Source organism: Zootoca vivipara, chromosome 5, assembly GCF_963506605.1.
Source record: "Zootoca vivipara chromosome 5, rZooViv1.1, whole genome shotgun sequence".
NCBI lineage: Eukaryota > Metazoa > Chordata > Lepidosauria > Squamata > Lacertidae > Zootoca > Zootoca vivipara.
In genome coordinates, this window is record NC_083280.1 from 23716299 (window position 1) to 23739201 (window position 22903).

General features: G+C 44.0%; 1 protein-coding gene across 1 annotated transcript; it reads right to left on the minus strand.

The window, feature by feature from the left end:
- Positions 1-765: 765 nt before the first annotated feature.
- AADAC (arylacetamide deacetylase) lies at positions 766-20719 on the minus strand. The gene is made up of 5 exons (XM_035133582.2): positions 20510-20719; positions 8984-9206; positions 7200-7269; positions 5092-5263; positions 766-3029 (listed from the first exon to the last, which is right to left on the minus strand). The coding sequence occupies exons 1-5, from the start codon at positions 20645-20647 to the stop codon at positions 2424-2426; spliced, it is 1209 nt and encodes a 402-aa protein (XP_034989473.1). The 5' UTR covers positions 20648-20719; the 3' UTR covers positions 766-2423.
- Between the last annotated feature and the right edge of the window lie 2184 nt (positions 20720-22903).

The window sequence follows — 22903 nt, forward strand, 5'->3', positions numbered from 1 at the left end:
ATACAAAAATGTGTTTATTGGGAGAAAATTGCACTCAAATGATGATGAATATTTGTAAGTTTTTTTTTAAAAAAAAGGATGCAAAAAAGTGGAGAACAGAATTTACGATTGGAAAAATTAGATACAGAGAAAGCCACAAGGACTGATCTTCTTCCATCCATACTGATGAATATAGAACAAACATGTAACCAATCACAAGACACCTTCTAAGCAACTTTGCTTCTTATCTCCACTCCCATTGTAAATATAACTCTTCCTTGGGATCCTAGAACATTGAAAACCGAATCACTTCTTTTTCACAGAACTCTCATACAAAGCCAGTGTCCCAAGCCCCACATCACCTATTGATCAATGTGGAGTGACATACTGCTTTACCAGGATATTAGAATCATTTTCTTAGTGAGTGCTACAATACCATTAATTTGCACAACAGTAAATGAATGTACAGTACAGGTGAAACTCGGAAAATTAGAATATCATCGAAAAGTGCATTTATTTCAGTAACGTGATTTAAAAGGTGAAACCAATATATGAGATAGATGCATGACATGCAAAGATAGATATGTCAAGCCTTTATTTGTTGTAATTGTGATTATTTGTTGTTAGGCGGTTCAATTATAAATGGAATGTAATTAATGAAATGTAATAGTGATGTTTATTTTTGTATTATTGTAACTATTAGTTTTATTACTGTAGAATTTCCAAAAGAAAGCATTTGTAAAAATAAAAATAATAAATAATAAGTTGCATTACTGAAATAAATGCACTTTTCAACGATATTCTAAGTTTCCGAGTTTCACCTGTATAGCATAGTTCTATTATCTCAATGTTCAGAGTGATAAACACCCACAATATACTGAAGCAAACAATTTAAGTCAACATGCATTTTGTTTATTGTGTAAGGCACACCAAGTAAACGAGTCAAGAAAATAACATATAGTGAGCCTGTAAGAATTTGAGAGCTCTGTTTGAGTTGCAGTACTCAATAGTTTTAAAAGATAAACATCTCTGTTTCCCTCAGTAGGGGAAAAGAGAGAGAATTGCTAGACGAGATAAGATCTGGTCATTTGAAACATGACATTCCAGGCATGGATAGGGGAGAAATTAGTTTGATTTGCATTTTAACAAGATTCTGAATTCTGCAAAACATGAACCAAAACACATGCATTTTTCTAAACTTCTCTAAATGTTGTGATACAGTTATTCAACAAAAAATATATGTGGAAATGTATATATTAGAGGAGTAGGCATATATTCGTGAAAATGCATTATATTTGGGAACAGGCTTTCAAAAATGTGTAAAGTAGGTAAAATTCCATAGAAACTGCACAGGTGAAACTCAAAAAATTAGAATATCGTCGAAAAGTGCATTTATTTCAGTAATGCAACTTATTATTTTTTATTATAATTTTTATTATTACAAATGCTTTCTTGTTGAAATTCCACAGTAATAAAACAAATAGTTACAATAATACAAAAATAAACATCGCTATTACATTTCATTAATTACATTCCATTTATAATTGACCTGCCTAATGACAAATAATTACAATTACAACAAATAAAGGTTTGACATATCTTGCTTTGCATGTCATGCATCTATCTCATATATTGGTTTCACCTTTTAAGTTGCATTACTGAAATAAATGCACTTTTCGATGTTAATCTAATTTTCCGAGTTTCACCTGCATAATAGGAGAAAAGGGCACCTAAATACTGGTGCGTTTTTGTGAGGACTGTTTTTAAAAATGCAAAGTGGAAATGTGACAAATGGAAGTTTGGGGAAATGAGCAAGTGAGATAAATTGAAAATAACAGGTCCACACATTCTTAACCCAAGGCTGCTTTTACAGCAACAGCTGTTTACATCTGAACCCCATGAACTCTGTTGAGCAGACAAAAACTTGGAAAGGTATTGTCTACTAAAAGAAAAGATAGAATGGGCTCATATGAAACTGTCAAGTGATCTCAGCTATGGAAATTGGTCCAAACCCTTCAAAATCCTTACCTTTAAGTCAAGTAATAAACCTGCTATTCATCCAAAGTCTTAACTCGAGACAAATACCTGAAGGTACTATGAGCCATCGGCCAAAAGGTCACTTTGCAGAGCCAGGTAGAATCACATGAGTCCTCACAAAAGCAAGCCAGAACAACATGCAGGTCCAAAACAGCAATTTCACACCTGAAAAGCACCATTCATTTTGTTCCAATGTTTTATTTTAAATTAAGCATAATTTGACAGATACAACAAAAGAAACCCCAAACAACCCTCTCAGTCTTGTTCAAAGAAAGGACTCTATAACAATGACCAAACCACCACCAAAGTACAATATCAAAGTTACTCAGAGAAAAGATCATTTCCTCCTGTATAAAACCCAAGTCAAATTGATCGGAGCCAAAGGCATTCCGCAGATGTGGCTTCATTTATAAGTTCTTATTCAACCACTCAATGTAGTCATTTGCCATCTTCTCTCCCACAGTTAAGATTAATGGGCCTGCACTAAACATTGCAACCCCATGAACAGTATTCTCATGTTGATGTTTTACAGTAACTCCTGCCTCCCTAAGTCGCGAGACATACATGAGTCCATCATCCCTCAAGACATCATACTGGCATGTGATGACATATGTGAGGGGTAAGCCACGCAGTTTGCTTTCATCGACCAGTAGTGGCGCTGCTCTTGGATCCAGAAATCCTGGGTATTTTTGTCCGAGCTCAGAACTGCCATATACCGGCTTGGTATAAACGTGACCCTTCTTATACCTTTCAGGTAGCCAGCGACTCCAGTTTGCAAATTTAAACAAATGGCTTTGCTCTGCAGGAACATGTTGGTTGGCTTCCATTGCCCTGTTTAGAGACATGTCAGTCGTAAAGTATTCGCTCCAGAATCTCACCATTAACGGTTTAGGCAGAATTGGCATGTTCCCATTGTCTCGATAAGATGGCAAATCCAGATCAATAGTCTGAAGAGCAGGGTAAAGCAAAGCCTGGATCTTGAATTTAATTTTGACATCAGGATCATGTAGAACCTGTAACAGTTAAGGGGGGGGGGGCTGTCATTGATTACACAAGAATCCCTCCTCGCTCCATGTCAGATGGATCACCATACCAGAAAATATTTACAGTGCAAGGAAAAGGACACACACACACACACACACACACACACAGAGAGAGAGAGAGAGAGAGAGAGAGAGAGAGAGAGAGAGAGAGAGAGAGAGAGAGAGAGAGAGAGAGAGAGTACAGGCTTACAGATTGCCCGCCTCTTTTATTGAAAATTACACGTGCTGATATTTATACCTCCAATATTTACACTATCTACCATCTGAAGTGTTTAATATTCTTTTTAAAGTGATTCAGATTTACTAAGCTCTCATCTGTACCTGTGGAAGTTGCTATTGGAAACTCAAGATATACCCTGACACTACATCAGTCTTCCCCATCCTCGTGCCCTCCATATTATGTTGGATTAAAACTCCCATCATTGCCAATGGTAGATTTGGGCAGAAAGAAGTTACAGTTCAAAACATACAGACAGCACCAGATTGCGGAAGGCTGTTTTACACCTAAGCCTAAAAGACAGAAGTCAGAAGCCCACTAGGTTCAATGTGATTTTCAGCATAACCCTAAACATTCCTGCTCAGAATGACATTATAGTGTTTGATAGCATTCACTCCCTAGTTAGTAAATGTGTTTAGGATTTAAGCCTTACTTGGTAAGTAAACTAATTTACATGTGCTGTACTGCTAAGCATAAATAGGGACCCAGATGGTGCTGTGGGTTAAACCACAGAGTCTAGGGCTTGCTGATCAGAAGGTCGGCGGTTTGAATCCCTGCAATCGGGTGAGCTCCCGTTGCTCTGTCCCAGCTCCTGCCAACCTAGCAGTTCGAAAGCATGTCAAAGTGCAAGTAGATAAATAGGGACCGCTCCAGCGGGAAGGTAAACGGCGTTTCCGTGCGCTGCTCTGGTTTGCCAGAAGCAGCTTTGTCATGCTGGCCACATGACCCGGAAGCTGTCTGTGGACAAACGCCGGCTCCCTCGGCCTATAGAGCTAGATGAGCGCCGCAACCCCAGAGTCGGACACGACTGAACCTGATGGTCAGGGGGCCCTTTACCTTTTCCTTTAGTTGAGAAGCTCAGCTCCACGTTTTCAACAAGCTGATTGACCTGATAAATATTATGAGAGCTCCAGACACTTGATATATCCAAATCTACACATCCAGCTGCCCTATAAACTCCACAGAGGGTTGACTCAATTTTAGTAGTGAGATCACATTTTGAAATGATTTATACTAAAAAAAAAAGTCTCCTGGTTTTTTTTTAACCTCTCTCGAAAGAAATTCTGCAGAATCTGGCATAGTGAGGTACTATTTATGCATAGCCAACAAAATAGAATTATCATTGGCAACAAGGCAGTGTTTCAACATTCTTTTTCTTTATTCGGGGAACCTTCTCCATGTCAAGTTGTCTGCCAGAATATCCCTCTGATCATCCGATGGAAAATCTCAGCAAACGGCACCTGGATTCTGAAGGCATTTTTAGGATACCCACTTAGTTTGGGCTGGGCACTTTCCCAGTGCTTGATATCAGCAAGTAACTGCCACAAAGGCTTACTAGGGGAACTAGGTCACACTGTAAAGGCTTGCTGTAGGATGGACCATCACGGATGCTAGTGAGGGATGGCATGCTGGTGGGGGGGGTGCTACTTGGGAAGCATTGCAGGACCCAGAGGAAACCTTGCCCAGCTTCCTCTCAAATCTGACATGGAGCCTCAACACATAGCATGTAGCATGCTAAACAAAGGTAAGACTTTCAGGCATTGCTTGGTCCACCTTTGTTTTTGGCCCTGCACACCATGTGCTGCTAAAAGGTTGCCTGTGATGAAGCTCCCATATCCAGTCATCAAGTGTGGGATGCCTAGGGTAAGCTCCTGTTGCAGGATCCCAGTGACCTAAGGGTACCGGATGACGGTGTCAGCCCTGGTTGTTTCCCCAAGGTAACAGGTAGGCTTCGGAGAGCAAGGGTTTAGATGCATAACAAAGATGAACGCGACTCCTTCCGAATGCCCAACTTTCCAATACATTACGACTCACCTGCTGTGCCACTGCTGCGGCTAGGTTCCCTCCTGCGCTGTCTCCTGCAACGCACACCCTGCTTGCCTCTACGTTGTATCGCTCAAGGACACTGCTCTGCAGGAAGTACTTCGCCACTGTGTACACGTCTTCAAACTGAGCTGGGAAGTGGTGTTTCGGTGCCAGTCTGTACCTTTGTGGGGCAGTTTTCAAAAAGAAGAATTGGTTGTGAAAGAAAATCAAATCTAATTTGTGACATGGATGCTAGGTGTCCCCACCCACCCCCTTCAATTAAATTGACTTGCTTCAACATACAGTTTGGAACAGTCACTTGCAAACTTGTGCAGCTGATTACCCCCCACCAACTTACCCTTCACCAGGCAAACTAACTCCCCCTTTCTCTCTCACTGAATTACAAATATTTTACAAACTCAATGCAGTTTAAGAACTGATCTGGCAGATATAAACACTGGGTTTCAACTTGACCTTGAAGAGTCCCACCTTTTGCTGTATGGCATGGTTCACACATAACATCCAACTCCTATCACCCCTGACTGATGGCCATGCTGTCTGATGGAAGTTGGAGTCCAACAACATATGGAGTGCACTACATTGGCTAACCCTAGTTTAGAAGGTCTTCTCTGCATTGGTCCCACAGTTCCGAAATCCCTTCATTTGGACCTGCAACAAGTCACCATGCTGCAGAGTGTTTGGAAAGGCCTGAAGACCTGCATTTTCCATTTTTAATTGAGAGCTAGCCCACACTGCAACCATCCACCCATTACCACACCCCATCCATCCGTTACACCATGGTGCATCTGCACCAGTGAAACTGGATGCCTTCATCTGTCCCAGCTGCAATAAAACATGTCTCTCCCTTATCGGTCTCTATAGTCGCAGCAGGCGCTGCAACTCTCCAATTGTTTGGATTGACCCCCGATGGCATACTCTTTCATTGCCTCTTGAGACAGACAGATGCCAACAATCCTCTGACTCAGGTTGAGAAAAGTTAGCAAAACTATGTCCTTCTTCCCTCCTCTCTTGACTGCTGCATGCTGGGAAACTCACTTCATTCATGATGATGGGACTGATGGCTATGCATTACTCCCATGTTATGTATGCAATTGCCTTTAACTGTCGGACTTCGTTCCCCTCATGCTACAAAGTCCAAACAAAGGTTGCATTGTGCTTCACTGTAAACTGCTTTGAGGTTGCCTGGGGTTTTAACCATCAAGCAGCATATAGTGCTTATTAAATAAATAATCAGTGGGCTTTTGTATGCTCAGTGCATGTGTTGGATTATAGCAATTAAGCTTAGTTTTTTATTTGCAAAGGATTAGGTATATATATATATATGTTTGTTAAACTGCGGCTTTCTCCAAAACCGCTTGCCCGATCGCATTCAAATTTGGCCACAACGTCACATGGGTATACGTGAGTGTTACCATGCACTTAGATAGGGCAGTGCTTTAGAAGACTAAACTCAGAGGGCTGGGGATGCTGGGAAATTGTAGCCTGGAACTCCTCCTTCGAGGGCGGGGCCCGTCCCACAGCCTGTGACGCTCGCCAGAGACCTCGCCGCCTCCAAGGAGCCACACTGCCCAGGGAGCCAGGCCTCTCTGCAACCCCCGCTGCCCCCCCAGACCCACACTCACCAGGGAGCCAGACCACTCCACAGGCCGTGCCACCCCCCAGACTGGGAGCCAGGCTGCTCCAGACCCTGTGGCCTCGCCCAAGACCCGCACCACCCAGGGAGCCAGGCTGCTCCAGAGACCACGGCGCCGCCCAAGACCTGCGCCGCCCACAGACCCGGGCCACTCCAGAGCCCACACTGCTGCCCGAGACCCTGACCGCCCATGGACCCAGGCCGCTCCAGAGGTCTCACCCCCCCCCCACCAAGACCTAGACCTCCCAGGGAGGCAGGCCTCTCCTCGACTGGAGTGAGGAGGATGGGCATACAGGTAGGGGGGGTCGAGACTGTCACAGGGATGTGCTGGGGGTGGGAGGAGGAGGGGGCAGAATAATTCATAGGTCGGGACGGACTGGGGGGAGTCACAGGGATGAGCCACAGCAATGCGTGGCTGGGTACCGCTAGTTCACAATAAACACTCTGAAGCACCATTCCTTACTCGACTGATACGACGACAGCATTTAGTGATTCTGAAGTCCGTCTCGACAGGAGGTCATAGGGTTGCATGGCTGCAACAAAGTAAGTAATAAAGAATATTTTATTGCTCTTCTGAAACAAATAGACACACAGTTCCCTGTTTCTTTTGGCAGTAGCTTTTTGTGCACTTTCTGTGAATCCCTGCAGTTCAGCGCTTGGCAATGGAATAAACTCCTGCGCACACCGCTTTATCAAAAGACAGGAACTCAACCATTCACAAGTGACTTGGCTGCAGTCCAAGAAGATGTCCTCGATGGGATCTTAGTTTTCATATCTCACACCTTGGATATAATATGTCCTTCTCAGCCTTATATTCCCTAAGAGACATCATTTGCACTCGGAGTATTTCATTTTATTTTTCAAAAAGATTAACTTACAAAATCTAATTATACAAATTAGATCTGATAGGGGGAGGGGGGAGAGCAAGAGTTAAACCAAAATATGCAGCAGACTAACCAGAATATCAATGCTAACGATGTATTAAAATTGCAATACTATGGCCCACTTATGCTCTGTCCATCTGCTCACTATGGGCGATTCTCTACCCATCCCCACTGAAGCCCTGAATGACACTGCTCCCAGGGTTCAGAGGCTGAACCCCTGGATATGGTTTGATCTAGCACAACAAGAGGTTGCTAGAGGAAGGAGGAGGAGGAAAAAAATTGGTTGCTAGATCAGGCCAATGGCCCATCTAGTCCAGCAACCTGTTTTCACGGCTGGCCAGATGACAGGGGGAAGCTGGCCTGCAGGACCTGAGCACAAGACCACACACTCACTTCCTGTGGGTTTCATGCAACTGGTATATCCTCCATAAATTTGTTTGGCTGCTGTCAGGGTTAGGAGGAATGGTGGAGAGTCCCCACCTCCTTCTGCACCTCCCAGAGAAGAGGAAGACAATATAAATCAGGCACCCCCAAACTGCGGCCCTCCAGATGTTTTGGCCTACAACTCCCATGATCCCTAGCTAACAGGACCAGTGGTTGGGGAAGATGGGAATTGTAGTCCAAAACATCTGGAGGGCTGAAGTTTGGGGGTCCCTGATATAGATTTACAACAGTTGTTTGCAGAAGGTCATGGCTCTGAGACAGAAGAGGGGCAAAGCTGGGAGATAATGGGAGAAGAGGAGGGGGGAGAAGCAGAGACGGAACAGCTGACTGACATATTATCACTAGAAAGCATTCCAGAGCCCCCTCCCAGAACCTGGCGAGCAGTGAAAGTGGTAGAGCAGAAAGCTAAAAGCCAAATGGCCTTAAGCAGCCACGACTGAGAGGGAAGGGGAGGAGATTACTTGGAGCAACACCATTACCCCGAGAGGCGGCATTCTAAGCCTCTCTCTGTGAACATTGAATAAAATACATTGGTAAGAGCTTCTTATCTATTGGTGACTGGCAGACTGCCGTGGGGAGGGAAGATCGGATTCCCTGAAGCCTGGCAGCTGCCTTCTGCTTGCATAACCAATGGATGCAATCTGATTATTTCAGTTCTTTCATCGCGTGCCATATAGTTCATCTGGTTTACCTGTTAGATGAAATCTACAAATTAATTGCTTCTCTCAGATTTGTGGAGAATTAGATGGCTTTATACATCCTCTGCAGGTATATTGGCGTTTGAGCAGAGGAGACGCTCGCCGAAAGCTCATTGTCAAGTAGCAGCCACCTTGCTATGTTGTATCATGGCGCCTGTCTCAAAGACATTTCAATTTTCCACTCAAGACCCACATTAGTGGAAACAAGCACACATGCTTACCTGCTGCTCCTACACACCATCCACCCCCGTGAATAAAAATCATGGCCCTTTTCAAGGAATCGGGCTGCCCTTTCGGGAGATACAAACGGACTGGAACACCATTAAATTCTGTGTCAGTCACAGTGACCTTTTCATCCGACGTTGGCGCTGTATGTTCGAAACTTGTGAGGCTCATCATAACATCCATGTGGTGCGCAAGACCCAGCTTGTTGGCAACTGCAGCCTGGAAAACAAGAGGTATATTAATGTCAATATATTATGCAACTCTCAAGCTACATAATAGACTACATTCATCAATGCCTCTTTCCCTTCTCCTTCATATCAAAACTGGCCTAAAGAGTTGGGCATGCATATTAACATCATCGTTAATCATTTGGAATGGTATGCACACCCTGGAACATGAAGAAGTTCCAGGGGTTGCAAAGCAGAAGTGGCATTTTGCATTAGAAAGAACACTGGATACTTTGTGATATATCTGTTTCTAAATATCCATGTTCAACATCAAGGAGGGACTAGGCACCCAAGTATATTGTCTTCAGCTACAAAGCAACAGCAGTTTCCCCAAAGCAAGCAATATCCACTTGCAGCTCCTCCTGCTGTTCCTTTCCTTCTTTCTTCCAGCAAAATGCAAAACTCAAGGCTCCACCAGCTGACCTGTTTATTCAGTATTTATCTTAATTTCCTTGCACAAAGTTCATGCAAGGGTTGGACCAAGGCTGGTCTTTATATAACAGTTCTTATTTGTTTACAGGGTGGCTATATGATAGTAAGCATTCATCTTGCATTCAGTAGTTCATCCCACACATTTCAATCCATTTCCCTGTCACTTTCCAAACTGCAAAAAATCTCTCTCTCTGTGTGTGTAAGTGGAGTTGTTCTGCTAAGGTGAAATACTGCTTGTCTAGGTCAGATGGAATTGCCTATAACATTGCACTCGCAGTGAATACATCCCAAGGTGTGTGAGATGCAATCCCATGTACTTTTCTTGCTCACACTACTGTGAACACAGATTTTGGTTAGCTTTCATGATAGCTAAATGCTGGAGAGGGGGACAAACACTTTCCTCACAGCCATATTCCCACCATAAATCTCACACTCTCCACCTGACATTTAACTATTTTTTTACTTCCTAGAGGAGACAGGGGGTAAAGAAAAGAATGAAACACAGTTACGGGTCATCAAGTGGTTCATGCAAACTGTCGTGCTCTTGGAGAGAAATAAATTAGAAGTGCTTCTAGCCATTGTTAGAGAGTTTCTCTTTTCTGTGTGTGCTGTATTTTTGTTTCCAGCTCCTCAGGAGAGATTCCAAATTCAGCTCAGCTCCAATAGCCCTGTCAGTGCCAAAATAAGTGGTTGTATGCAATGATAGTCATACTCAAGAGCAGACCCATGTGTGTGACATGGTTATTAATTTTCATGAGTCTACACTGAGTAGATATGACCTCATAAGACCAGAACTGTCCACATTAACCATTGAGACCTTTAGTGTGATAGCCTATTATTTTTAAGGCTTTTTTTCCTTTTGAAACTCCCAAACTAGAGAATCTGGGTGGGTTTGGACGTGCTTTTTTTAGAACCTGAAGCTGCTTTTATATGTGATGGAAAGAAATTCACATACAAAAAGAAAAGTAATTAACTTCTGGACAGGATCCATGAAAAACCATTTAAGTGCTGTCTGGGTGGTGATGCCATTATTGCATGGGAGCCAAGCATGGTTTCCATATGTGGTGGCAGCCCACCATTTTCATTTACTCACTCCATAGACCATGGGTAGGCAAACTAAGGCCCACGGGCTGGATCCGGCCCAATTTCCTTCTAAATCTGGCCTGCGGAGTGTCCGGGAATCAGCGTATTTTTACATGAGTAGAATGCGTGCTTTTATTTTAAATGCATCTCTGGGTTATTTGTGGGGCATAGGAATTCATTCATCCCCCCCAAAAAATATAGTCTGGCCCCCCCACAAGGTCTGAGGGACAGTGGACCAGCCCCCTGCTGAAAAAGTTTGCTCACCCCTGCCACAGACCTATGAAATCTCACAGATCTGTGGTTCATGGCATAGTGTATTGAATCAATTAAAATGGCAGGTGGCCTCTATGGAGGGGAGTAAAATTTGGCTGCCATTCAAAAGTGACATGCTACTTGCCCAGTTCCCAAACACTTCCCAGAGGCACAGCAAGCAGGGTGGCAAGTGAAGTAGCTGCTACTATCATGGCAGCGACAGCAGGGAGGGAAAAGTGCCACGGCATTGTGTGTTGAGGCGAGTGTGTTGCAGAAGTTGGAAGCCATTGATGGCATCGTACCAAGGCCTCAGTGAAGTCTGGTGCTGTCCTTGGATTGGGGGCAAGGAGAAATTATGCACAGAATACAATTCACAGAAAACAAACAGAAAGAAACGAAGATATCAAAACCCACAGAAGGCAATATCACACTGTGCAAGAGGGGAAATACTCGAGGAACACAAAAACCGCCCCTTTTGCAGTCTGTTTTTACAGCACACATAAAGACTAAACTGCCCCTTCGCACACAAACTACAAAATATGCACTAACTGTATTCTTCTGAAAGAGATGGCCGCACCCTCACCAATCAGTTATGCAGCTCAGCCGGCTTGAGCTAGATATTCCAGTTAAGGCTCTTAAGATCTATAAGCCAACAGATTTTTATTTCAGATATAGATATGGGCATGTAAAGGATTGTCCAAACAATCAGCCAAATATAACTATGTTTATATGTTCATATCACTGCAGTACGAACGTATATGGATTGTTTGTTGTCTTTGGTGGGGAGAACGGTTTTGCACACCTCTTCCCATCTGAACCCCTCTCTCCTCATAGTCCCGTGTTCTGCTGCATTCTTGGTTCGTACAAATGCCTCATGTAAACAAAATTGTTTTTTTTTTAAAAAAAAAGCCAGTCAGCATTGATAGTTACACCAATTCTTAACATTACAAGGAACCCAAGATTCTGAAGATAACGCTTGAGAACCAAAAAAAAAAAATCCTTCCTTCCAGTAGCACCTTAGAGACCAACTAAATATGTCATAGGTATGAGCTTTCGTGTGCATGCACACTTCTTCAGATACCATTCTTCAGATACCAGTTTGGGTTAGCACCCCTATTCAATTTCATATTTGGTCATGCGCAGGCACTACTGGTTCAGTGGAACATTTGAAAACACAAATTCCCCTCACAGACGGGATGGCTTGCCCATTGACTCTAGTGGCGCGGGGCGCCAGGGTGCTGGGTCGGCAGGGGGGCGCTGCACGGCAGAGCCATGCGGAAACCACGCTGCATGCTGCACCCGCCCACCAGCCGCGGGAAGAAACGGGGCGGGGTGGGGGTGCCGGAGTGACCTGCGCGCCACGGCGCCCGGGCACCCGACCTGCTTAAGACGGCCCTGCTCACAGGGCCACAATTCCCAGAATTCCCTGGGAAGAAGGATTGATTGTCAAGCCACCCTGAGAATTTTAACTCTGTGTGGTGAACCGGGGTCTCCTAACAACTCTCAGCACCCTTAACAAATCTCATTTCCTAGAATTATGGGTAAGAAAAGCTATGACTGTTGAAAAGCGGTACCATAGTGCTTTAAATATATCGTGAGAATGTGGCCCTAGCAGAAAAGAGGCTGTGGCTACATACAACCCTATGCTCACTTGCCTAGGTGAACACTGAATTCAGCAGGGCTTATTCCTGGGTTGGCGCATATAGGATTGCACCATAAGACTTTCATTTACATACCTCTCCTCGAGGGAAAGAGAGGATTAACACTCCAAGGCTCCCAAACCGTTTGTATGACAGGTCTTTTGTAACAAAATATATTTGCATATGTGATACCATCAAGCTGTGACACAGCCTTTTCATTACATTAATTACTCCACTCACTTACTTCACTCACACCTGACAATGATTTATTGCTATTGGTTGCCTAATGACGCTGGGCATGGTGCTGGATTGTTGCCAGTGATTATATGCAATCCCTGATGGCTAAGGATTTGCTCTTCTCAAGTAATTTTGGTGTGTAAGCCTCAGGGCCCAGAGTGATTCACCAATCAATCCCACGCTTTAAAAACTACAGTTCAAACGAGGCTCGTGTCAACAACTTTAAGTTTCTTGCTAAGTTTTATATTTTACATTTCAAGTTTTGCTGAAGGCCAGAGGTGGTCTGACCACACTCTTACACAATCATTTCATTATACCATCATGGCCTGATCCCGAAACCAACAACAAACAATGGCCCCTACCCAGAAACAGCTGGACTACTCCAAACCACATGCAGGTTGAGAAATGTCAGCAGCCTATTCTTGTTTCCTTCCACAGGAAGTGAAGGCAGCCCACCTGCAAATGCTGACCTCCAGGCAGGTAATCACCGGCCTCCTTAATTCACAGTCTGCAGGAGAGGCCAGATGTGAGGAGTAAGTCATAGCAGCATAAACAAGCAACAGCAGGAGGCAATAACTGTTAAGGAGACAGGCAGTGGAGCCAAGCAGAGGCGCTGCGGGGATCGTATCTGTGCATGTTCCTAGACTAAAGCACAGATCAGAATACAGTTATCCTCAGACTCCATGCTTCTCTGAAGTTTTCTGGTGCAGTATACTAAGGGCTGCCTTTGTAAAACAACATCATCATCACACCCCTCCACCTATTCATAGTAGTAGTAGTAATTTATTATTTATACCCCACCCATCTGGCTGGGTTTCCCAAGCCACTCTGGGCGGCTTCCAACAGAAGAATAAAATAATCGATTAAAGATTAAAAGCCTCCCTAAACAGGGCTGCCTTCAGATGTCTTCTAAAAATCTGGTAGTTGCTTTTCTCTTTGACATCTGATGGGAGGGCGTTCCACAGGGCGGGTGCCACTACCGAGAAGGCCCTCTGCCTGGTTCCCTGAAATGGCTTCTCGCAATGAGGGAACCGCCAGAAGGCCCTCGGCACTGGACCTCAGTGCCACCCCAAGTCATGCTGCTACATGTTGTTTGAAAAACAATGAATAAAATCATTACTACTACTGATGTGTCACAAAATTGCAACAGTAAGGAAGTGGGATACAGAGACTCCCTCTTTAAAACCTGCTGATAGCTCAGTAACATAATACCATAACTCTGTATCATGGAACAAGCTAGTGCAAAATGTTTGTTCTAGTATATATTCAAATGAAATTTTAGCGTTATTCAGGGTTTAGCCAGCGACAAGCCCCTGTGGGCTCTGCCCCTCTGCCATCTACACTGAAGAGGGGGGACATTGTGACTCAGGCTATGGAACTCTGATCATGCCAGGTTCTAGGTAAAAAAGGTAAAGGACCCCTGGATTGTTAAGTCCAGTCAAAGACAACTATGGGGTTGCTGCGCTCATCTCTCTTCAGGCCAAGGGAGCCGGCGTTGGTCCACAGACAGCTTTCTGGGTCATATGGCCAGCATGACTAAACCACTTCTGGCGCAACGGAACACTGTGACAGAAACCAGAGCGCACGGAAACGCTGTTTACCTTCCCACTGCAGCGGTGCCTATTTATCTACTTGCACTGGCATGCTTTCAAACTGCTAAGTTGGCAAGGGGTTCTACATCACAGTCTACCTGTGTAGAGCAGGTTCATCTCTTCAGACATTCCCACTCCACACCTGTGTTTGTGAATGGGCTGGGAAGCTGCTGGGGCCAGAGGATGCAGCCCTGTGCTCCCTCTGAAACAATGTCAATTGCACAAAAGGGTAACGCCAGAAAAGGGCTGTTGAAGTTCATTAAAAGCCTCTTAATTCTTTAGTAAACTTTGGCTGAAAATGACAGGATTAAGAATAGTTTTCTTAATCCTTCTCTTTCTTTTAAACCTAGAGCAGCCTAGGGCAGGTTGCATCTGTGAAAAAGAACAGGGAAAGGGAGAGGCTGCTTATGGTAATCCTTTCTCTTCTGGTCCTTTGTTTGCTCAAATGTCCTCTCCTTATTTTGCTTTTCCCCCCTACAGCGGAAGCAATACATTCCATGACCATAGCATTCCACGGCTGGCAGCATATAAATCTTGGTTATAGTATCTGAAGGAAACTGCATAGCTGATATAGATGCTATTTGAACATAGGAATGATTCCTGAATTTACTTTACTCCAGCATTTGTGGTGTTAAACATATCTTCCAGAACTATCTGCTGCTAAGCAGAGGAAATGTCCATGGATGAACCAATCTTATTTATTCTGAAGAATTATCATCTAAAATTAGAATGTTGTTTAAGCTTGCACAAAGAGCTGTTTTGCAACCCAAGATTTGGACAAACTGACCAGAAATCATTTGAGTCCAGAATCCATTTATAGTTAGACCCACACCCTCTCTGGCAACACTTCCTGATGTCAGCACATTATGCTGCCCAGAATCCATGATCCTTGGTGTTAGACATGGTGCATTCAACATTCTTGTGAAAACAGTGCAGTGTTGGGAAGGAACTGCATGCAAACTGTCATAGAACATAGAAAGTTGCTTTATACTGAATCAGACTCCTTGGTCCATCTAGCTCAGTGACTCTCCAGAGCTTCAGTTAGGAAGCAGTGTGGTCCTTCCAAGGCCGAGGTTCAAATCCCAGCATCTCCAGGTAGAATAGGGAAGGAGTCCTATCTGAAATCCTGGGAGAGCCCCTGCTAAACCGCAAAGCCATACCAAGCTAGATGGAGTCAGTGATCTGACTTGGTCTATGGAAGCTTCCCATGTTCCTATCTGCTTCGGGTGCTCTTTCTGTACTGCATTAGATTTGCACAAAACCAAAAAGGGGACAAGGGTCTACATAATATTTGCATATGCTAATTTATTTGCACAAGTACTAATTTATAAATTTTAAAAATGAAATTATTTCCAAAGATTAAGTGGTTAAGTGACTGGTTAAGTGACCTGTGTGCCAGATCAGTGTGCTGTCCAGCAGCTGATGGGCAACTTCAAGGTGCTTCTAAACTGCTCTCCTTCTGACCGACTGGGACCGTACTCCTCCGTCAAACAGAGGGCTTGACCTCTGGAAAGTTGGACACACAGCCACCTACACTGTTTTGGTTGCCATTCAAATTCATAGCCTAGTGGTGAAACTCGTAAAATTAGAATATTTATTTCAGTAATGCAACTTAAAAGGTGAAACCAATATATGAGATAGATGCATGACATGCAAAGCAAGATATGTCAAGCCTTTATTTGTTGCAATTGTAATGATTTGTCGTTAGGCGGGTCAATTATAAATGGAATGTAATTAATGAAATGTAATAGCGATGTTTATTCTTGTATTATTGTAACTATTTGTTTTATTACTGTGGAAAGCATTTGTAAAAATAAAAATAAAAAATAAGTTGCATTACTGAAATAAATGCACTTTCCCATGATATTCTAATTTTTCGAGTTTCACCTATAGACAGTAGGGCACATTTTGCCGAAAACAATGCACTGTGGATAGAAAAATAGCTACACATACATCCAATGTGCCCCGTGATCCTTTAAGGTTGGCAGCCGAGCTCTCAGTTTAAAATATACTTTAGGGGTTGGAACTGGGCTTAGATAATGTGCATTATGTGAGGGTACAATTTCCTGGCCACGGCCCTGGGCAGTCTGCTTCCCTTCAGCCTAATTCCTAAAATGGGGAGGGCTTGCACCTATGCACTGATTTCTCCCGCTAATGGTAGTGTACACATGCAGGTTGTTGTTGTTTTTTAGATGGTGATGGTGATGATTAAACACTTTCATTAATAAATATTGTATTAATATTTATTTATATACTGCCCTTCATCTGCAGATCTCAGGACAGTTTACAGTACAAAAGCACAAAATACATAGCACACAATAACCCTAACACAATAACCCTCCACCCACCCATAGCCCCAGAAACATTTTGAAGGCCATAGATTCTTCAATGCGCCAAAGACCTGGGTTAAAAGGAATGTTTTTGTCTAGCACCAAAATAGTAGTAAGAATATTATCTTCAAAGGCGCATCCCCATATGAGCAGCTGAACCCACAACAAGGACCCCTGTGTGATCAGAGGTCCTGGTGTGTAGGGTTTCTATATACATCCAGCTGTTCATGGGCACCCTTTTGCAGGCATTGCACTGAACATGTGGGTATCAAGGAGGCAGGGTTGGTAGTGCATGATTTGTGGGGGTGGACTAGTGGCATAGTTCACTTCTCTCCGTCTCCATACATTTACCGTACACAGAAGAAGGTATGGATGCAGCTCAAGGCATCTGGCGTGGGAACATAAGAAACTGCCTTATACCAAGTCACAGAATTGGTCAGTCTTTAGCTCAATACTGCAGACACTCCGCAGGATTTTCCCCTGCCCTACCTGGAGATGCCAGGGGTTAAGACGGAGAACTTTGGAATGCTCTACCTCTGAGCCACAGCCCCTCCCATTATGTAGCAACACCACACATTGCCAGGAAAAACCCGCAGTATAACAACTAAAGTTTATCCAGGATCAATCTTTTGATCCATTTATACTGTGTTGTCTCACACACACGATACCTGAAGAACAAGCAGGACGAGCAATTTCACGTATGTAGATCACTATCTACGTATATAAAATATAACCGGGACACGGTTTAGCGCTTGAGATTTGTTACGAGCGTCTGTCTACAGTGGTAACTCGTGTTAAGAACTTAATTCGTTCTTAACCTGAAACTGTTCTTAACCTGTGGTGCCACTTTAGCTATTGGGGCCTCCCGCTGCCGCCATGCGATTTCTGTTCTCACCCTGAAGTAAAGTTATTAACCCGAGATACTATTTCTGGGTTAGCGGAGTCTGTGACCAGAAGCGTCTGTAACCTGAAGCATCTGTAACCCGAGGTACCACTGTATTTTGTTTTTCTCACCTTCATCCTGTGACTTTAAAAAGAAGCCTGCAAGAGAAAACTAGAAGTGAAGGGAGAAAGCTTAATATCTAACCGTTAGGCTGCTATTACAGGCAGAGGAGCAATGTCAAAAAAAAAAAAGGTATGGCAACCCAACACTTGTTGGAAGGGTTTGCTATGAGCAAAGAAAACAAAAGTTGTGTTTTCTCTTACAGGCTGTTACCAGCAGCTGCTGCAGCATTTGCTAGTGGGACTTGCAATGCAATGTTGCAGTGTGGAGCACTCCTGTTCATGAAGCCAGCCAGCCTGCCATTCCCCCTTGCAGGATACTTCATTCTGTTCTCCCTAGTTTTTTCCTTCCCTACTCCCTGCAATCAATGGCCATGAAGTGTGCTTAGCCGTGGTCAAAGTGGCTCTTTTGGAGGGGAGGGAATTCCCACCCCCTTAGAGATTTTTTTTTTATGTCAGGGCTCCCTCTGCTCAGCCTGCTGATACCTCCCTGCTTCTGCGCAGATGGTGCCATTTGCTATTAGCGCTAGACAGCCAATGGGGCAGTGGTTAAAGTGTCAGACTAGCACCTGCGATTTAAACAACGCTGGCATGAAGCCATGATTTAGCAGGCACACATAGATAAAGCCTCTTGGGATGCAGAGCCATGATTGGAGAAGCTGAACTCATCAAAGCTCTCCCAGGCTAAACTAATAAAAGTTTTGGGCCGTACTGGAACTGCATCATCTTCTGTTCATGCTTTTTTTTAAAAAAACAAAACAAAACCAGAAATGGCTCTCATGTGGAATGGAGAATACTAGCCCATGCAGCTTCTTCCATCAAAGTCAGGGTCCCCAAACTAAGGCCTGGGGGCCGGATGCGGCCCAATCACCTTCTAAATCCGGCCTGGGGACGGTTCGGGAATCAGCATGTTTTTACATGAGTAGAATGTGTTCTTTTATTTCAAATGCATCTCTGGGTTATTTGTGGGGCATAGGAATTCGTTCATATTTTTTTTTTCAAAATATAGTCCAGCCCCCCACAAGGTCTGAGGGACAGTGGACTGGCCCCCTGCTGAAAATGTTTGCTGACCCCTGGTCAAAGTGATGGGGAAATCACATACCAATATGCTCCCTGTAATGCAGGAACTCTCTAGTTCCATGCAGAATTCGACAACCCTACCTACCTCTCCCATGTTAGTCATACTGCACCCGTTTGCCTTGCCACACACCTCCCAACGATCAGATTCAGCCATGTGCTGTATGCCTCCCCCCTCCCTTGCTTTGCGCAACACTTTTCTTGCTGTTGCTCTTTTCTGTTTGTTTTCCTTTATTTTCCTCTTTTCTAAGGCTGCGCTTTTATGACCTTTCCACCACCAGGCAATTCAAACACCCAGGGAGTGACATGAAAACTGATGCCACACCCCTAAATTCTGCACACCTCAGCAAGTGCTCAGAAAGCTACTCTTTTAGCAGCATGCCAGCAATAAAACACACAAACCCCGAGCTGTGATCACAGTGTTGGCTGGAAACCAGCAGGCAAAGCCCTAGGGACCATGCCTCAGAAACAGGTCAGATTCCCATATGTATCTGATGCCTTATAGTTGGTGAATAAATGCAGCTGTTGGGTGCTATTCGGCTTACCTGTTCCTTAAAAGTAGACTCATTGAAATGAAAGACAATGACTACATTCAGTCAATTAATTTCAGTGGGTCTACTCAAAGTAAAACTTACTGACTACCACCCATTGGGTCCTCTTTCTGCATATGCAAGCAGATTTTTACACTTAGGGACAAAGATGTCCAGCAACTTAATAGAATCAGAGAATTGCAGAATTGGAAGAGACCACAAAGGTAATCTATTCCAACACCCTGTAATGCAGCATTTTTTTGCCCAATGTGGAGCTTGAAGCCACAACCACTTGCTACCCAGAAATGGGAAATAATTGTAACGAGTTCTGTAATTTTATGCGTATCTCTCTTTTTATGCAATCCACCCTGCAGCTCCTGGGTGATGCTATAGGTAAATACATAAGCAGGCAAGCTGGTGAAAGTCATGCATGTATGCAGTACAGCAAAACAGATACCTGAAAGAAAAGTAATTTCAGTCTATGCTCAATTGCTGCGGTAGCCACAATTCACCCGGAGATCATTAACAGTGTCTGGCATGGTAGATATATTAGCAGGGATGTTTCCCTCTCCCTTACACCAGATTTCAATTAGAAATTACATCAGTGGCGAGGAAAATTCTAAGAGCTTTCCCCTTGATTGATTGCTTCGAGCATTAAAACTGGTTATTTATAGCAACAGCCGTGCAGACTAAAGAGTGTGTATGAAATGTGAAGCGTGGTAATTATATCTGTTATCAAAGGGAGCTTTGCACTGCTTCGGACTCAAAAGTGGGGTGCTCGTATTTCAACAGCAGCTAGAGAATAACAGAGAAAACAGGATGCAGTGCCTTGCAAAGCTATTAAATGGTTTAAAAAGCTAACAGGTAAGCTTCCCTTCTATCAGCATTCATTTTCATATATAGGGCATTTCTGTCCAGAGAGTAAAAAAGAAGAAGAGACAAATGAATTCTATTTCATGATGCCCCCACCCCCTGCCAAATAATGCAACTAATAGCCTGTTAGTTCTCATTTTGCACAATCCCAACCTTTTTCTATAAGCTCCCCCACCCCCCCACCCTTTTGCATTCAAGCAATCTCACATGCACAAGACGCCTGGAACAAATAAACGTCTAAGCTTACCACATGGTCTAAAGTTCTAAAGACAGCACCAATGAACATCAGCTTCCAGCGGTCCTCAACATTCTCTGGAAAGGGGCTGTATATGTAATAGGCAGTCAAAACCGTAGCAATGAGAAGGCACAGTGATTTGATTCCCATCTTTTACTATCTACTTCAGTCAAGACTGATTGCCATTGACTAGTCTCGGTGAATTTTAACGGAGGCAAGTCAGCTGACAGCAACAAAGTTAGTCTGCTGTTACACAGCATGACTCACACAGACCCGGAGAGACCAGCTCTACTTTGATCACTAGGAAACAGGTTCGGCTTCTAGAGTAAAGGCAAAACTTCACGCTAGCAAGCATTCAGCCACCTACAATAGGATTACTGGAGTTGTTTGTGCTGCTTGAGCCGAGGTTTCAGCAACAAAGCAACAACGACAAGTTTGCACTTACTGGTTCTACAGATTCCACAGCTCTGGTGTTTGAGAGGAAAAAATTAAAGTGAGGAAATATAGAATATATAGAAATACTTTATTGTCACTGCACCACTTGTTTACAGTGAGATTTAACGAGCCCCCCCAATCTCTCAGTCCTTGTTACACTCTGTGTAACACCACCAACCCCGAATGTCAGCTGAAATGTTGCTGTCTTCCATTCAGCAGCAGGAAATGCAGCGTTCTCATTATAACTACGTAACAACGTAAATCAGTGATAAGCAAGACCTTTGAGCCTCCGAGTGACTGATAAGCTAAAGACTTCGTCTCAGTAGGGAAAGACTAAGAAAAGATATGCATTTGTTCCACTGACTCCATACTACAGCAGACCAGATTTTAGGTGCCCCTAACTCTGGTCCATGGGGGGGTCAGGAAGAGTCAGACGCGACTAAACAACAACAAACTGATGGTCTGTGCTCAGCTGCCACATACCAAGACTGCTCAGAGAGACTGATTGGCTTTAGACTGAAATATTTAAGATATGCAAAATTTCTACACTTTTGCGCTTGTACTAGAAAGACTGGAGGTGTGTTGGTTGCAGAGAGTGGGAGGGAGGGAGAAAGAATAAAGTTTTGGGTGACTGTCACAGGAAGAACAGTTGGAAAAGTTTCATCACTCCAACTAAGTTTTACTTCCACATTTTCAAAAGCTGCTATGTGAAATGTGTCAAAACAGGACCTCAGGGTTAAAGCTTTGCCAGCAGCTCCTCTGGCTGGGCTGATGTTGCGGTAACATACTGAACATTTTCTTCTCCCTCAGCAGATGAGAGATTACAGAAGATGCAAGAAACTAATGCAGTCTGAAAGGCTTTGGGCCACCCTTGTCTGCAATCCTCTTGCCACTTTACATAGATCTGGTGGCCAGGCTACCAAGCTGTTTCCCTTGTCTCTTAAGACAAGCCTTTTAGCCCCTCTCACCAGGTGTGAGGGGCTGAATGCTTGCAGCAGAGAGTCTGCTCTACTTGAGTGTGCTTGATTAAGAACCCTAGAAGAGCCACATTTGCACCATATGTTGAAAGCACTATGACACCACTTTAAACAGCCACAACTTGCCCCAAAGAATTCTGGGAGCTGTAGGTTGCAGAGAATTGTCAGGAGACCCCTGTTTCCAGAGTTACAATCCCCAGAGTTCCCTGGGAAGAAGGACTGAATAGGAGAATAGGGGTCTCCTACCAACTCAACCTTATCAAACTACTTCTCCCAGGATTCTTTGGGGGAAGCCATGGCTGTTTAAAGGGGTGCCACGGTGCTTTAAATATATGGTGTGCATGTGGCCTAGGGCTCTAATTTGCACAGGGAGCTTATTTGAATATGTCCTGGCACCCCAGCTCAATCCTGGGCCAGGTCATGTGCTGTGATAGGAAGGGAGATCTGTTCAAAGCGAGTGCCCGCATCTGTTCTTGCTCCCTTCCCATGAACCTTTCACTGCCACCAGCTGAAAGGTTTTATATTGAGAGAGAGAGAGAGAGAGAGAGAGAGAGAGAGAGAGAGAGAGAGAGAGAAGGAAACAGGAAGGACTACTCTATAAATGAATACATGTGAAACTGACATAGAATAGAAATAGTCTGTACACTCAGTCTCAGAAGAAATGGAGCTGCACAGGGGTGCCAGGTATAATCAGTGTGTGACAGAAGCATCTTGGGGCTTGAATGAGGAAAGTGCCAGATTCTATTTATGAGCCAATGGGGGCTGGTCTGCCAAGTTGCTTTGGAGTGAGTACAGCATGCAGGCTTCATCCTTCTTCTGAAATCTCACGGGGCAATAGTAGCACCTTTGCACGAGGCCATGAGACAAAGGGGAAATGCTCACCATTGCCACCAGAGAATGTCTGTCTGGCATCCTTTCTTATCCTTTCTGAATAGTTTTGGAATGTGCAGATTCATCTCAAAGTAGCTTCTTTCCAGATCCAATATTTGGCACA